Source organism: Pyxicephalus adspersus, chromosome 4, assembly GCF_032062135.1.
Source record: "Pyxicephalus adspersus chromosome 4, UCB_Pads_2.0, whole genome shotgun sequence".
Lineage (NCBI taxonomy): Eukaryota > Metazoa > Chordata > Amphibia > Anura > Pyxicephalidae > Pyxicephalus > Pyxicephalus adspersus.
The window spans coordinates 106055869-106073332 of record NC_092861.1 but is presented as its reverse complement, the minus strand read 5'-3'; the positions used below and the strand labels follow the sequence as shown (position 1 = coordinate 106073332).

At 36.7% G+C, this 17464-nt stretch overlaps 1 protein-coding gene across 1 annotated transcript in view; it reads left to right on the top strand.

Annotated features, from left to right (window-relative positions):
• CRIM1 (cysteine rich transmembrane BMP regulator 1) overlaps positions 1-17464 on the top strand; it is a gene marked incomplete in the record, with an annotated part of 392052 nt that overhangs the window by 313542 nt on the left and 61046 nt on the right. Inside the window, 1 exon segment of the mRNA XM_072409242.1 lies at positions 8277-8433. Coding sequence (XP_072265343.1) covers positions 8277-8433 — 157 coding nt within the window.

Genomic DNA, 17464 nt, shown 5'->3' with positions numbered 1-17464 from the left:
GAATCTAGCGTGTGTACAGTGCCCGTCATCCGAAAGACCGTCCTGGCGGATCCGCAGACGATGGACGACGAACAATCGTAATAAAAGTGAAGGGTGAGAGCGCAGGGTGCCGCTCCGTCTTTCCCCTCCTCCCCTCTGCATAGAGCAGAACCGTGCTGTATGTACAGCACTCGTTCATGCATCGCGCAGTCCTTAGTCGCTGGAAAGGATCGTGAACGATCCTTTCCAACGACAATTTGTGCACGCGTGTATGTAGCTTTAGTCACTCTAAATGAGAGACTTCTTTAACTATGCTGAAGCCTGTAAGGTGATAAAAAGTGATGTTGATAAGGGGTTTTAAACAATTATACAATAATATTTTATGTGAATGTGAAAGTAAATATTTTATGTGCACAAATAGACACATACAAGGTTTCAGAAAGCTGCCATTAGTACAGTGTGATGTGGCCCAACATAGAAATAAAATGTACTTATTTTAAAGTTGTGCTGTAAAGAATCCCCCTAAAAGCGATAGGTTTCCAAGCCTTACTGTGTTAAGCTGAAGAAGATCAACTTGTGCACACTGGCAACCTAAGCAATTCTGCTAAAACGGTTTATTTAGAGACTTTTGCTGAGCCATGCTAGGGACATGTATTAAAGTTATAGCAGAAAACATGTTACAAAAATGTATTTCTATGTAAAAGTATTTCTATTGTTTTCATCTGACAAGTAGTTGGAAAAAGAGACAAAAAAAGACATGAGCACTCATTTTGGAATTTGACTTGAGACTGGCTTTATGTGGCTCTATTCTGTGTATATATAGGGTCAGAATATTAAACTGAGTTTTTTTAAAGGTTTATTTTACCTTTTGGTAATAGTATCAATATTTGTTTAATCTTGTAACTTAAATATTGTATATTGTAGGTGTAAATGCTATATGTTTTTGCATAAAATAATATTTAGGTATTGAATATACTGGCATTTTTTTTATCAATCCTTATTTCAAAAGCTTAGTCTTGATACATTCTTCCTCATTTCTCCTCTCTAGCTATGCTACTGGGTGTCATTGCCTGTGACTAGGAGATTGCCTAATAACTGAGAACTAGAGAAAGTTGTATAGGCAGTGCAAAAACAAGTACTAAAAAGTGAAGCGTACATGGCAATTCATTAAAACTATTTTTTTAAAGTATTTTAACTAAACAATCCCTTAAAAAAAGTCTAAAGAAATGGTCATCATTTAGAAATGTAAGGATTAAAAGTATTATGTATGTGTTCCTTGTGGTCGGTCTCTGTAGAAAAAAAGGTTCCTGTGCATTTATGTTTTAGAATAAAATGTATAGTTTAAACTGTTTATGCCATTGAAACAACAACTTTTAAAGGAAGTTTCAAGAGCCCTAACAAGATATTAATGTGGTGTAATACCTGGGTGGCTCTTACTTAAAAAGCACCTTTTACAGTGGTAAAAGACTTGGAGTAAGGGCCACTTTTAGAGATTGACTAGATTTGAATCTCAGCAATTAGAAACCTCTGGAGTCAGTATGACCTTGCTACATTGTAAAAAGCCAGCACGCATAAACCCCTGTAAAGCTGTTTTGATTAGACACGGCAAAGCAGAATGTAAATAAATTACACTGGGGACACATTTTTTGTTTAGGTAGATCTTACACTTGTTTTTTTACTAATTTTTGGGTGGTGAATCCAGAAATGGCACTAGTTTTTTTGCTATCACATCCAGTTTTTAGGATACGGGGTACCCTCCATTTTTGTCAAAAATACATTTTTTTTACATACAATGAAAAAATAATGAAATAATAACTTGAATGTACTGTTTATTTAAATTTCTTCTTCATACAAAGGAGGTATTGTTACTCTATGACATTTTTTTTTTACAGTAAAACTTTTGAAAATGAATCGGGTAAGCGGTTAAGGTAAAAATTTATGCCCTTAGCTTTTTCTGGAGTGTTCAGTGTTAGCACAATCCCGCCGGATGCTCCAACAATAGTCAGCAATCATATGTACATCCCATCTACCCTTATACCGTCCTTCCATGACCTTCAAATCTTGGTGGAATCATTCACCTTGCTCATCACTGACTGCATCAAGGTTTTCCAGGAAGTTAGAAGGATGTCTCTGCAGAAAATGTACCTTGATGCTCATATTGCAACCAAGCATTTTGTAGCTCTCCAAGACTTAAACTGATTGGCCAATTGGGACTGACCCAAATATATTGCCATTGTGAAGGAGGACATACTTTAAGCTCCGCTTTGAGCTATCGATTAATAGTTGCTATTCAGTTGAGTTATAGATTGGAATCCCCAACTCCTCCAATAAACCAGTTATGTTATGGCAATACACAAAGCCACTGTCAGTTCTAAAGTACTGCAGAAATGCAATTTCTCTGGTTCGAAAGTACGATACCTTTGTTCCTTTTTTAAGTTTTTCTCACAAAGTCTTGATGCCAGAAGATCTGAAGCCTTCTTCGATAGTCCCAAATCACGTTCAAAATCACTCAACTCATGCTTATTAAATCCCTTACGAACAGAGTCCTCTTCAATTTCAAACTCTTCATCATTGTTGTCACCTAGTTCATCACCATAATCATGTTCTTCAGGAAAGGGTAGTGTAACGAAAACTGGCACTGGGAATTCATCTGAATTAGCCACTGGACGTATAGCCGATGGTAGACTAGGATACTGTGTGTTACATTTATTTTTCTTGTCATATCCTCAAATTTTCACTATACAATAATAACAGTCACTGAAATGATCTCCTGGCTCTCGCCAAACCATAGGTATACCAAATGGCATCTAATCACGCGTTCCCTTTGTCCACATCTGTAAACCCTTGACACACTGTTTGCACACCTTATGAGGGGCCCAAGATTTATCTTGATCACCAAGTTTAATTTTGAAATATGCCAAATAGGCTTGCTCTACAAATGTGCTGATGTTCGCCCTTTGACTGGGAATGTTGAAACTGCCACAGATATAACAAAATGAATCAGGGTTGTTTAGGCACTGTGACAAGAAACAGCAAAGCCAGACATGATCTGAAATAAAGGAAATACGTGTGTAAGTATAAATAAATAAATTTTGCTTATTCACTACGTAGAGCAGCACAAAACCTCTGACCACACTGTCTTGCCTGTAAATGAATAGCCTATACAAATCCACGCTACAGTAATCACTTTAATATAAGCGGTAGAGAAAAAATCTGACATGATAGAAGAAAACTAACTGCACTTTTATGATCAGCATACCTATTTTAGTGTAAATAAGCTTAAAAATTTAAGTCAACAAAAAAATGTGTTCAAAATTGTTCCCCAGTGTTATTGATTGTCACCATTCAGCAGGGTTCTATCAGGTTTGAAAGCATTATATTAGTCAGTAGGATTCAGTACCTTTCAGTTTTGTGCCTTTCAGTGCGGTCAGGTTACACAGCCTCTAGAAAAAGACCCTACTCTGTTAACAAAGTAAAATCTTTTTTTCCATGTATTTATGACATAATAAAAATAAGAGTATTAAGTAGTCTTAAAGGTGGAATAAGATGTAACCATCCTTTAAGCAAATTATACAAAGAGCAACACTACTGAAGTGCAAGTTTTACAAAATACAGCATAAAACCACCTGCAATTAAGTACAAATGTATCACAAATTAGACCTAGTTTCAAGGGACTTCTTTATTTCCCTGTGCATATCATGCATAAAAAATAAACCTTTAATCATTATCAATTATACCCACTGAGCTTTCATCTTTTTTACAGCATGTAGAAAATTTGAGCTCTTTACCTTTAGCCCAATGCTTTTATTATCAGAATATTCACATTAAAAAATGAGTGTGCCATCTGTGTCTATACTGCGTATAGTATATTGGGGTGCAATCTAGTTTGTTACTTCTGGTATTAAAATGCAGTTAGGACTTTGATGTTCTTCATTTGGATTTGTTGGTGACAATCTCCACAATAGCTTTTATTTTAATGGATTGAAGTATATGTATGTGGTAAAAACATAGAAACTAATACAATTTTAGTTCAAGGGCAAAAACTATATCGATTGACTGCTTTGCAGCACATCATCTTCATGCTCAAAAAAACCCAGAGTCTGGTGTCTTGTGTCAATGGAATAAGTTGCAGTTTTTTTTAGAGACTTTTTATGAGTTGTGACAAACTTTGTGTAAAGCCCTGGAAGGTATGTATATTGCTTTCAGGTCAGTGTGTTTGCTGAGCTAAGGGACTCTACCTTTGCTCTTTGATTAGAAGGCCACATGAGCTGGATTGGAGGTAGTGCTGCTGGAGACAGCAAGATTCTTAAGCATAGAGCCTAAGTTGACTGCACAGTTTAAATGTTTGTATCACTCAACTTTTGCTTTTTGATGTACCCTGTGAGTTACATTTTGGGAACAATTTTGCAAGCAAAAAAACGGGTAATGCTTGATGCGGCATTGTTCGTAGATTTTTTTTTTTTTTTTCATTAAGTCTATTTAAGTACATTTGGGCTTGCATTTTATTATTACTGCTATTTTATGCAAATCTCCCTTTTGGTGTACAATGAAGTATGCAAAAGTTCTGAAGATTGCAATATTTGTGAGAATGTGTACCTTCTGTATGGCACTTATATTCCAGCTTATGCAGGGTAATGCTGCCCAACTGGGTACCAGTGCCAAACTACAGCAGAGTCTGGCATATAAGCAAGAGAGCTGTTAATAGTATATACTAGCTCAAGAACAATATGTGGTATCCCAGCAACAAGGTATAATCCAGAGGCAAACAGAGTGCTGCTCTAGTAGCAAGGCTAAAAAATGAATGTCTCTTTAATGGACTGTGTTCATCCCATCCGGGGCCTAGCTTTTAAAGTGGACCTAAACTAAAATTTTTAACTTACATAAAAGGGTAGACAACTCTTTTACATAAGGAAAATGACTTTCATTTTTTAGACAGGGTGGAGGTAAAGCCCCTGCACTTCTGTCTTGATCACCGCAGCGGAACGAAGGAGGACAACGCGGGACCGGATTCAGGAAATATCCAGAGCGAGCGCAAGATCTCTGAAGGTAAAGGTGAGTTTTGTTTTTTACTACTGCTTTTTCCCTGAAAAAATCAATTTTTTTTTTTGTGCACCTCAGTTGCTCCCTATCAAAGAAGTGGTTTGTGTTCCTATCTGTGCATTGGCCTTTAACACAAAGATCTTCTGCCATTGAGAAAAAATTTCAACACATTTTATTATTATTATTATTATTATTATTAAACAGGATTTATATAGCGCCAACATATTACGCAGAGCTGTACAATAAATAGGGATTGCAAATGACAGACTAATACAGACAGTGATGTAGGAGGAGATGACCCTGCCCGAAGAGCTTAGAATCTAGTAGGTGGGGGAATTTACACACAATAGCATGGGAGATATGAAGTGGTGGGAAGTAGTGATGGTTTCAGAAGAAGATGGGTAGGCAAGTTTGAAAAAATGGGTTTTGAGCGCTCTTTTAAATGAGCAGAAAGTAGGAGCAACCCGAATAGGACGAGGAAGACCATTCCAGAGAGTTGGGGCAGCTCTGAGGTAGTCTTGTAACCATGCGTGTGATGAGGTTATGGGTGAGGAAGTCATTAGTAGGTCATTGGAGGAGCGGAGAAAGTGGCAGGGGGAGTATTTTTTTACCATGTCAGAAATGTAGGTGGGCCAATAACTGTGTAGGGATTTGAAGGCAAACCACAGGAGCTTGAATTTGATTCTAAGGTGAAATGGAAGCCAATGAAGAGAACTACAAAGAGATGCAGCGGAAGAGCAGCGGTGGGAAGGATGGATGAGTCTGGCTGCAGCATTTATAATAGATTGTAGAGGAGAGAGTCAGGTTAGTGGAATACCAGAGAGAAGGATGTTACAGTAGTCCAGACGAGAGATAATAGGAGCATGTACATCTCTCGTCTGGACTACTGTAACATCCTTCTACATTTAAAAATATTGTTGTTAAGAAAGCATCCACCCAATCCAAGAGATAGACTAAAGCCGCATACACACGTGCAATTCTTGTCGTTGGAAAGGATCTTTCACGATCCTTTCCAACGATATGAACTGGTGCTGTACATACAGCACCGTTCTGCTATATGGAGAGGGGAGGGGGAGAGTGACGGAGCGGCACCCTGCTGCGCACTCTCCCCCTTCCCTTGCATTAGGATCGTTCATCGTTCGTGGATCCGCCAGGACGGATCCACGGACGATGAATGACGTGGGCTGTACACACGCCAGATTCTCGCCCGATATCCGGCCGATGCCGATTATCGGGCAAGAACAATTTGACGTGTGTACGTAGCTTTACTTTACTAAAATATTCTACGCTCAGTCTCTCTTTTTTCTCTCTGAAGTCAGTACATTTATGAACCTCTGCAGTTTACATATTCAAAAAACTTTCTATACCAGTGCAGTCCTATATTGTTACCATTTTAAAAATTTGACAGAAGATTAAGGACAATATTTTCAAAATTTGTACGTGTGACAAGTATGGTATGAATGTTAGTCTAATGCCGTTTTAAGGGGTTACAAAGCATCCATAATCCAAAAATATTACTCACATGAAAACATCCAGGAAATGTGGCACAGGATATGAAATGTATCCCAAAAATTTGTCTGTTTGAAAAAATGTGAAATCTCTGTGAGAAAGAAAGAACTGAGCACAGATCCAGTTTATATTTAGAATGCTTTACTTTTGTAAATTGTAATATAAGGTTGTCCACAAATACCTATTTGTTCTGTTTTACACCTACTGTTTGATTTGCCATTTTGAGGTAAGTAATAGAAACATCAGAGTAGTGCCTTGTTAACAAGAAATTATTAACACATTGATGGGCAAAAGTATGTGAAGAATCACAATATTTAGCTGCAATGTAAACAAAATACATTAGTATTAGTATATGTCAAAGAAAATGTATGGCATTACCTGATTGGTTAGGCATACAATCTTTCACCAGCCATTTAATAAATATAAACAAAACTATCAGGGCAGTGTTACCAAAACATATTCAAGTGAAAAATCCCCTACAAGTTTTTTTCAGAATTTAAAGTAGGCTTTACAGTGTAATTTAATGTAGAATTTTCTCCAGCTGGTCATAAAACAGAAAAATTGTTGCATTGTACAAATTATTTTGGATCAGTTATGCTATTTAGCTGAAAACAAAAACATTGTAGCAGAATTGGTTCTTGCAGAATATCTCAGGAGACCAACATTCTGTTTGTAGGAAATCTGATGGTATAATTAGAAAGTGGACACTGATATGTTTTTGTTCTCTGCAATAATAGTAATACGGCAAATACACCTTAAAACACATTAGTGATTTTTACTTATATTGTAACATTAAAAGTTTCTGCTTATTCCCTGCCTTGGCAATACATGTAAATCATTATGACCTACTAGGTAACTTGTATATTAACACAACTCACCATCGCTCAGTTTTTAAACATCCCTACAACCCTTTAGCAGGAAATATACAATAACCTGGGACATGCTCAGACATCTGTCTAAAAAATGCGGGCGTTAAATGTTCCTGGTAGTCTACACTTCACAGCTAGGCTTCCAGGATTGTTTTCGGGTAAAAACTGCTTGTTTATATGTATTTGTTCTGGCTTTTTAAACAACCATAAAATCTTTTTTTCCCTGGCTTTAAAAATGACTATAAATTGGCATAAAAGCTTTCAGCAAGAGCAAAAAGCTTTTATGAATAGTAGGATTCAAGTCTATGGAGGCGTTTGGACGGCAAAATAGCCCTTGAAACTACATGGAGGTTCTGAACAAACGCTTGTAAACACCTAAAGCCTGCAGCTTTAGGTTTTCATTGAAACAATTTTTTACAAGGCTTTAGTAAGTGTTTGCAAACAGCAAAGATGCTTACAAAATTCTGAAAATAACAGAGGCCCTTAGGCTATGTTCAGACTGGTGGTAAGATTGCTGTAGGGTTACCACTTCTTCACACCCCTTAAACACTTTCTCAGGTAAAACGCTACATGTAGCCATAACATAGAGAAAAAATGATTGGATAACAGTGAATACTACCACCTGCTGCCGCCTACTGTACAATGTTCAAACAGCAGCAACAAGAGACCGCAAGGGAACCACTGTTCCCACCTCCATCTGAACATAACCTTATTTTAATGTAGGCAAAAAAACAGCTGTAGTTTCAATTTGTTCAGTTACCTGTAAATCTCAATGTTGCTGATTCACTGCAGAGGTTTCAATGTTGTCATAGCCAAATATATAAATAGTGATATCTTGTTATTTTGTGTGAATTTGAATGTGTTTTTTTGTTTTCATAGGGGAGGAGCTGTGTACAGGGCTCATATCAGGTTGTGCATTGGACTGCCCATATGGCTTTCAGACACACATCCACAACTGTGAGATCTGTCAGTGCCGACCGCGACCCAAGAAGTGCAAGCCCATGGTCTGTGACAAATACTGTTCATTTGGCTACATGTAAGTATAATGTTGAGGACATGTCTCATAAAACTTGTAATGTTCTGGGTTATGTCTCCCTGAAACCTTCCAGTATGTAATAGTATGCTAAAACAGAACCTCACATTATTTTAATAAATGTGCTGTGTGACAGAAGCATCTGCAGCCTCTGTGTGTGCATATTTTTGCTAGGACAACTTCATTTATTTCACTTACATGTTTACCTTTGCTTAGTGCTGAAGCAGAATCACAGTAATGGTCCCAGGTGTTACTTGTTTACTTGTATTTTTCTGCTGCTGCATCCGTATCCCATAACAGTTCGGTTCTTGTCATTTATCATCTATTTTGCTATACTCCACCATAAACACTGTGAATTCTGAATTCAGTTGTAAAGATTGTTTTTTTTTTGGCTATGCAAGCAGGCGTGGTGCTTATCTAGGGCCCACATGTACTCACACACAGGCCATAAGGTTTAGGTAATCAATGAGATTGTCCATGCTGTATTACCTCAGTCCAGCTGATAGTAGTAGACGTGTTCTGATCATTGTAACAATAAATTTTATTTATTCTGAGGGATTAAATAGTATATGATGTGAGGGGATTAGCTTCGAACACATGCACTGCAGAGAAATATTTCACATTTCAGGGCACTCTACTCATTTTTATTCACAAAAAAATAAACTCAAAAAAGCAGTCGTGCAGGTTATACCTTGCAGAGGGTCACTGTTGCATCACAGCATGACAGAAAAAAAAACACAACATTTAGCCTCCTGGTTCTCTCTGGCACTCTTCAGAGCTGTTCCAACAAACCTAAACAATAGGAGACGACCTGGGTTTTCCCAGCATACAAGCTACACACAGCCTGTCCACCTGAGCCACCTGGCCGAATGCTGCAACTCCCCCTAGTCTCAAAGACAAGTGCCCTTTTATTAGCCAGCTGCTTTAGAACTGCCTGGCCCACTCCGGGCCTGGATCCCAGTTAAAGAGTAGCAATACAAGTACTCATGGCCCTATCCAGGCCCTTTAGTTCTGTTTTCAGGTGAAATTGAGGTACATGATGCCAAATATCCTCTTAAAATTGCATCACATTTTTCATTCTTCTGCAATCCACAATCCACTCCTTTTGCAAGCTCCATATTGTGTTAATATGTCAAGAATATGGGTAGGAACATGTTACAGGCAATCTGACTAAGACTGGTAATGTAGCACTATCACACATTTAAACATTAATATATATACTTGGCTAGACTTTTTATAATTATTAGGAGGGTAAATAGAAAAGTTTCATAGCAGCTTTATTTTTCACAAAGACATACCAGTCCTTTTGCTTCAAAGTGTCAAAAAAGCACCTGAAACATTTTTAAAAACCAGCAGCATTAGTGCATTTAAACATCATCCTAAGGATGACTATCACTTGTCACCATGTCATCTGTGTTTTGTTGTGAACCTATTGTTAAATTGCCTGAACTTTTATCTGGAACAGAACATCAAGCCTATACTTACATTATTTTTTTATTGCATAACTAACCATATATGTCTAATAAAGGAATCAAATTGCTTTTATGAACCATGAACCTCTAATTTGGATGTAATGAATGGTTTTATGTGCCTGTTGTATTTCTTTACATGGAGCACACTTTTTACATCTTATTATTTTCAAGATTCAGCACAATGTAATTATAGGTACCAAGCAGTTCTATATGCTATGAGCTTGTTCATTATATACAGTACAGAGGGGATAATGGGATATAATTTATATCATAAGAAATAACAGGTGCTTTGCCACTACTTTGCTTTCAGTACTTTCTACACTTTTTTTTAATAATATACTCTTGATTTATGCCTCAGCATTTGATTTTGTGTTTTGCACATGTTTTGTGTTTTTTTTTGGTAATACTAAGATTTTATCACTTTTATTTTGATATGGTTCTAAAAGCATAATAAACACATAAATTAACAACATAAACAAATATAAACATAATTGATTTAATTTATTCTAATATAACTTCCATAAACTTTCTGCCAGGGGTTGCAACACCCCAAAGTGACAGCCTTTTTAGGACACCCACGGGGAAACATATATAGAACTGCTAAGCTTTATAGTAGAGGTTGACTATGAACATGGAATGATAAGCTTTGTGTGTTAAAATGTCTTGCTCCCTGGTTCTTAAAGTGTACCTAAACTCAGAAGTTTTACTTTAGATAAAAGGGTTGACAACCTGTTAATTTAATGTAAACATTTTGTTTGTTAGTGTTTTTTTTAAGTGTACACCACATAATTCTCTTCACCTAGGCAATCAAGAATGAGAGGGGGCGCAGAGCCTCCCGGGATACCTATGTCACCTATGTCACACATTCCCAAGAGGCTCCTGGCTGCTCCTTCTGCACATGCCCTGTGCATTTTGGGCATGCGCAGAAGGACCTCTTTCAAAAGTAGGGACAAAAATTGCATGAACAGTGATATCAGCAAGTTTTTTCCCAATCTACGTCACCCGATCTTGTGCCTGTGCAGTGCGAGATCAGGTGAAGCACATAGAAAAACACGGAAGAAAAAGGGAAAAGATGGCGGCACTCCCTCTGCACCTGGCTGAAGATGGATAACGGGATTACGTGGGACCAGATGGAAGAAACCTCCCAACGGGTAAAATAATCTGCGGGATTGAAGGTAAGTGTAATTTTATTGTTTTGGATTAGTTTTGTGTTTACTTCTGCTTTAAGCAGTGATGTGGGTGTTCTAATTTTCTGTCATGTCTCTCCATTTTCATAAAATAAAAGTATCAGCAATACTGAATTTGAACTAAAAGAGCCGAAGATTTAAAAGTTGTACCTATATCTTTTTATTTTTGCTACATTAAAAGCAAAGAATATGTAAATTTTTGAAATACATAAAAACATACTTTTATGTTATATTATTCCTAATTGTCCATTGCTTTACAGAAATGTAAAAAAAAAAACTGTATATCCCTTAAGGAAGATAGTACCATAACTTTTATTTATATTTGGTGAGTTGTCATGTATTTGTGGTTATGATTAATTTGTTGTCCCTGCAAATTTAGCATATAAAATATTCTTCCCTGTTAAGACATCTGTTTATTACAGATACATTTCTGAGTAGGCTGTGAATTGTCAGTCCCTGGTATTATCAATGTATGTACTGAAGGTTTATTGTAAGACTCTGGTATAAAAAGGTTGTGTGTTATTAGCAGGACTTTTGTTTTTAGTCCCTCCATCAGTAGGGTGTGTATTGTCAGTCCATGGTATTGACAACGTGTGTGTGTCTTTATATTTTTGCATATCAAAAGGGTTTGTATTGTCGGTTTGTGGCATAGCAGAGTGTACAAAAATATATATGTCCACACAGTGTCAATACCGTGTGTGTAGTCATCCACAAAGGCTAATAGGTGTCATGGAAGAAAAAAAAACAGTAAATATGGTATATCATAAAGATAGAGCAAAAGAAATTCTGGATATAAAGACAGATTACCATTACCGTTATTGATCAAAGAATGAAGTTTACTTACTCATAGATTGGCCATCGGTATATCATAGAGATGCAAAGAAAATAATGGAGTTGGATTTCACAGGCAAAATTCTAATGTTTCTCCTTTATGTTTATAGTAACTTTAGTGGCTGGTAATGGGGAGCGAAGAGCAAGAAAGTAAAAAATGTACTTGACTAAGATGCAGCTGAAATAATTTGTTAGTTGATGGTAAAAAATGATGGATGAGATAAGAGAAAGAAAAGATGCTTACTTAAGTTTGATGAATAGAGGTGGGAGAAATTCCCAGGAGTGTAGAGGGTAGTCCTTGGGGTAAGTGATTTATTAAAGAGGGAAGGCTAATAGAGGCTAATCAATTGAAAGAGGTTATGGATGAAGGAAGAACAATGCATCATACTTCCCACTGAGAAAGTTCTCCACCCCAAACACCATGTAGACTGTTCCACCAAGGGTGTCATCTAGTAGTTTTCTTGCAAATATGGTGGCTTTTATGTTGGTAAAACTAAATAGGCCCTTAGAAAATGCATTTATGGACACACATACAGTTATACTTTTATAGAACAAGTCAAGTCAACTGTTTAATTATTTAATTATTTGTTTATTTAACTGGTAATCGTATTGAAGATTAACAAGTTTCTGCACCTAGAATGAGCTCCATCTATTTAGCTAATCTAACTACTGGAATGGCCCCTCAGCTTCTTTCTGTGCGTCGCTGGAGAGAGTAGAAACCTTCAAACCTGCTGTCACTGACCTGCAGTTTGCTTCTCTCTTTTTATGTTCATACCAATTTATTCAGATGAGAGATCTTTATGCAAAGTTATTTGGCTCTAAAAATGTGTATTTAAATTTGTGGAAAATAACAAAATAATTGAGTTTCTGCCTCACTAGCAGGGTCATTACCTATGAAGGAGACTGAGCTGAATATATGAGAGAGAAGCGCATACTAGCAGTACCAGTCAGATACTTGCACAACATTGCAAAATGAGAAATATATATTGCTAGCATAGACTGCACTGCAACCAATAACCCTTATTTACCATTTAACACACTACTGCTGTGCTGTCAGTGTGTACATTTGTGGTTTTGCTCAACTCATAATCGGCCATTTTTATCAGCATAATCAGTTGTCTAGAACATAATGGGCATGTAAACAATCAAAATCATAATCTTAGCATAGGCGCATCATGACATGGATATGTAATTGAAGAACATTCCATGAATGTACATATGATTGAAAGTTGCCTTTCTACTGGCTGTTAGACATAAAGGCAATGGAGAAAATAGGGCACCATTAGATATCATTATACTGGAGAGCATTATGACTTTGCTGGCTGATACAATATATTCTTCCAGATGTAAAGTGCCTGTTATCTAGTCTGGGTCATGCATTTTTCTTGGCACCTCTCCAGGCTCTTTCAGAGTTAATTAATTTTAGTAGATTGTGTAAAGCAGGGAAGAACAGAATGTTTGGAAAATGGATTTGAAATAAAGGTTTTGTTTTTAGTTAAGCTTTATGGCCAATGTATTGTTAATGGATTTCTTCAAATCTGTTTTCCAATTTAGCTGTTGAGGATAACAGGTGAACAGAATCTGGTCTAATCAGTCAAGAAATCTGACTGGATTTGGAAATTCTGTTTTGTAATTTAGATTTGTTTTTTTGAAAAGTCTAGTCAAATTTAGGAACCCTGGACAACAATTCAAATTAATTGTTCTGTCATGTTCACCTCTAATTGTGCTATGAAACAGTGCTTGGTCACAAAGTTAGCCAAGTTAAATCACGCCAGTTCATACACAAGCACATTTTTGGCCATTGATGCATACAAATGCATTGAGGCCACAACACTCTGTAAAAGACAGAGACAGGCAACCTGTCATTGGATGATCCTGAAGCGGGATATTGGGAGTTTCAGTCCAAGGGGAAGAATAGCACAGAGTGATTGTACTCTGATCACCACAGGTGAGAGTGGATTGCTGTTGGCCTTCCAATGATGAACCCTGTTGTGGATTTCTTTCAAAGCATTTGCTATTAGCTGGCAAATGCTTTAAATCCTAGACTAAATCCATTTCAGGTTTTCTGGATCACCAAGGTTTATCCATAATAGTCTTCAGTCTTGGAAACTGTGAATTCAGCTTCACTGTGTGTATGGGTTCTTTTTTTTTTGTTTATTCCAAAAGTACTTCTGCATGTAGAACAACTACTTAACTACACACATATATTTATATTAACACAAGTGTGAACAAAAAGTTATGCTTGTATGAAAGCCATTAACATGTCCCCAAAAAAACATATAAGCATTTCTTTTTGGGAAATTATTCTGTCTTAAATAACTTTTTATTTCCTCCACATTTTTACAATCAACCCAAGGCTTGGCAGTAATACAATACCCCTCTAGTGAATAACCTATTTCCAATTGTATGAAAGCCAGTCATTAACAAGTATCTAACAAAGCATGAAATTCTAATGAAACCAAGAGACATTGGAATGCTTAGGTTGCCATACAAAGTAGTCACATAACCCTTTGGAGCTCAGGTGGAATGCAGCCATTCTCTCTGGGTTCTAATATATTAGAATGCATTAGGGTTGTAACTCTTTAGAAAAAAGTGCAAACTGTCCAAAATCTAAATTTAAAATAAGAGTTATGAGACCAAACATCATTTATGATATAAGTGATATACATCCTTTTATAGACATCACAGACTAGCACATTATTAAAAAAAAGACAAGCAATGTGATATCTAAACCAACTATTTTATAAACCCTGGTTCTAAAGATTGCCTAATGTTTTGGCCAAATCCTCCTCCTTTCTATTTATTTATTTATTTATTTTTTAAATCGAGCTGGCCAATAGCCTAAATGATCATATAGAGCACTTGGACATCCCTATCCTGCTGTGGTACACCCTGAAGGCAGTAGTTAGAGGACATATTATGACCTTTACTGCTCGTCTCCATAAGGAGTACAGATCCAAGCACTCGGAACGTCAGAAAAATGACTCAAGCTTATAAAGCCTCAGCTTCAACATAACACAGATGTCATGAAAAAGCTCTGGCAGGAAGCCGTGGTACAGTTTAACACCCATGTTAAGTTACGTTCAGGCCTATTCTTTTGTTTGTCAAACATAGGTTTTTCTGCTAGGGCAATAAAACTGGCACCTTGCTGTCCAGCAAATCAATCACAAAAGAAAAAAAACAGGATTTTAAAGGTACCAGCAATATGGAAGAAAATCTTCTCATAAAATAGTACAATTTTTATTCTTTATCATATAATAAAATCATCAACCGCATATACAAAAGTTTTCCACGGACATCAAGGGCATATAGGTATTGTCAAAATCATACATTGCAAACCTAAAACACACTTATTGTTTGACCACAATATTGTATACCCCAAACTCAAAGCGTTACGTTTCTGTGAGCTTCTTCAGGAGTTTTAGCAATCAATATGTACCGGTAACTAAAACTGGATAATAATACCAATATTAACAATAATCTTTTCAACATTCAGTTTAGGTCGATTCTGCCTCATATGAGGCTTAAGCGACAGTCACATAAAATATACGATGTAACAATACAAAGGAATTGATTGAACTTACTTTCACAAAGGGTAGGTACATTGTTTGTCATGAAGTGTATGCCAGTCATTACACAGTTAAATACTCATAAGGAGAAAACATGTAAGAAACGTGTCATCAGTTGCCAGTCTGGCACTACTAGAATAGCTATTTAATCGTCCAATATAATTCTCTATATAAAGAAGTTGCAGTTGCGCATCTATCAAAACAATAATAATTGACTGAATCTTTGCATAATTGCAAGACTCAGAATCAATAAAGAGTATCATCTCAGGTAAGAGGTAGAATGTAACTACCCCTGATGAACCAGCTAATGATACCACATCTCACACAACTCCCCTTGGAAGGACAGCAGCACTTGAGCAGATCAGGGCAGTCCTTTATGTGGGGCTGTGGCCCACAGGATTGATGTATGTGTCAAAATAGGCACGTCCCTCAGCACCAGCAATCAGGGCAAAGCGAAATGAGAAGTCACTCCTCCGATCCGATGGAGGATGACTCCAGGAAGATGAAACCTGACATGGTCGACAGTAAGCACTAATAAATAAGCAGGCACATTATAAATGCAACAGCAGCATAGCTCTCCCCTGGCCATGTGTCATCAGTTAATAGGAAGAGTGCATTCTTCAAAAAGATGTAATCAATGTATTATAACATAAAGACTGATGATGTGCTGCCTTTACTCCTAAGTGTCATATATTGAAGGTCACGGACCCTGCCACAACTAAACCTTTACTTTCACATGAAACTATCGTATCAGCCTTTGAGAGCTAATATGACCAACTCATGGCTCAGAGAGACCGTCTCACTGCCTCCATTTCTGAAATTGATATACATAAAACCATAAGCTCCCTGGCAACTGATATACCTCCTGGTCCAGATGGCTTTACAAACTGCTCAGTGATGATTTAACTATTCACCTTGGAGAAGTGTACAATAATATCCCGACACATGTAACCCCCAATTTTAATGCTGCATACAAAAGTTGATTCCGTAGGAGGGAAAATATCCAGAATTAGTCTCCTCATATAGACCGATTTCATTGTTAAATAACGAATATACAATTTTAGCCAAACCTATGTCAAACAGACTCCAATATTTTCTACCTTCCATCCTAACAAGGCATCAATTGGGTTTTGTTGGGAATCAACACTCCACACTGGGAATAAGAACAGCCATCCAGGCCATGGTACAACACCCAGGTTCTCCTTAATCAAGGCTACTAAGCCTAGATGCAGAGAAGGCATTCAAAAAATTGAATGGCCCCTCCTTCACAGAATCTAGACAACTCGGTCAATATTCACTTCATATATCCAATATATTTATAACAACCTTGCTACCAAACCTTGCAACTTTTTTCAGCATTGGACAGTCAAGTAAAAATTTTCCATTGCTTTATGCAGAATGTAGGTTCCTGCCTATTACAGGCAGAATTTTACAAATGTTAAACCAGAATGCACTGTCCTTTCATAACTTACTATAATCATCCTCACTTTTCATGAAGCAATTTATATGCTATTACATATTTGCATCAATATTACTTTTTGAAGGTTGGTGAAAAGTTGATTATTATGTTCAAGCAATTAATGAATTATTCAGTTTAGCACAGGCCATGGAGCAGTAATTAATTCCCTTGCCGCCAGGTAATTTCATGCTCTGAACAGATTATTTCCTATTATGAACTAAATAGTTGTTTTCTTCCATATTTTGGTAAAATAGACAGTTTTCAAATAGGCGGATTTCATTTTTATTTTTATTTGAGAAAATAGATGGTTTCAATATAAAATTTTGCTTTTTGATTATCAATTCAGAATAGATATTATTATTAATTTAGTAAAATAAAGCCATTGCTTACAAATTAGGCTCAAATTGTGCAATGACCCAATATTACAAATGTGTATAATGATTTTGTTGCCTATTTAATAGGAATTGGAGAAGCAAATTTGTAGTAAGTTGCAAAACTGGCTTAAAGTTTAAAACA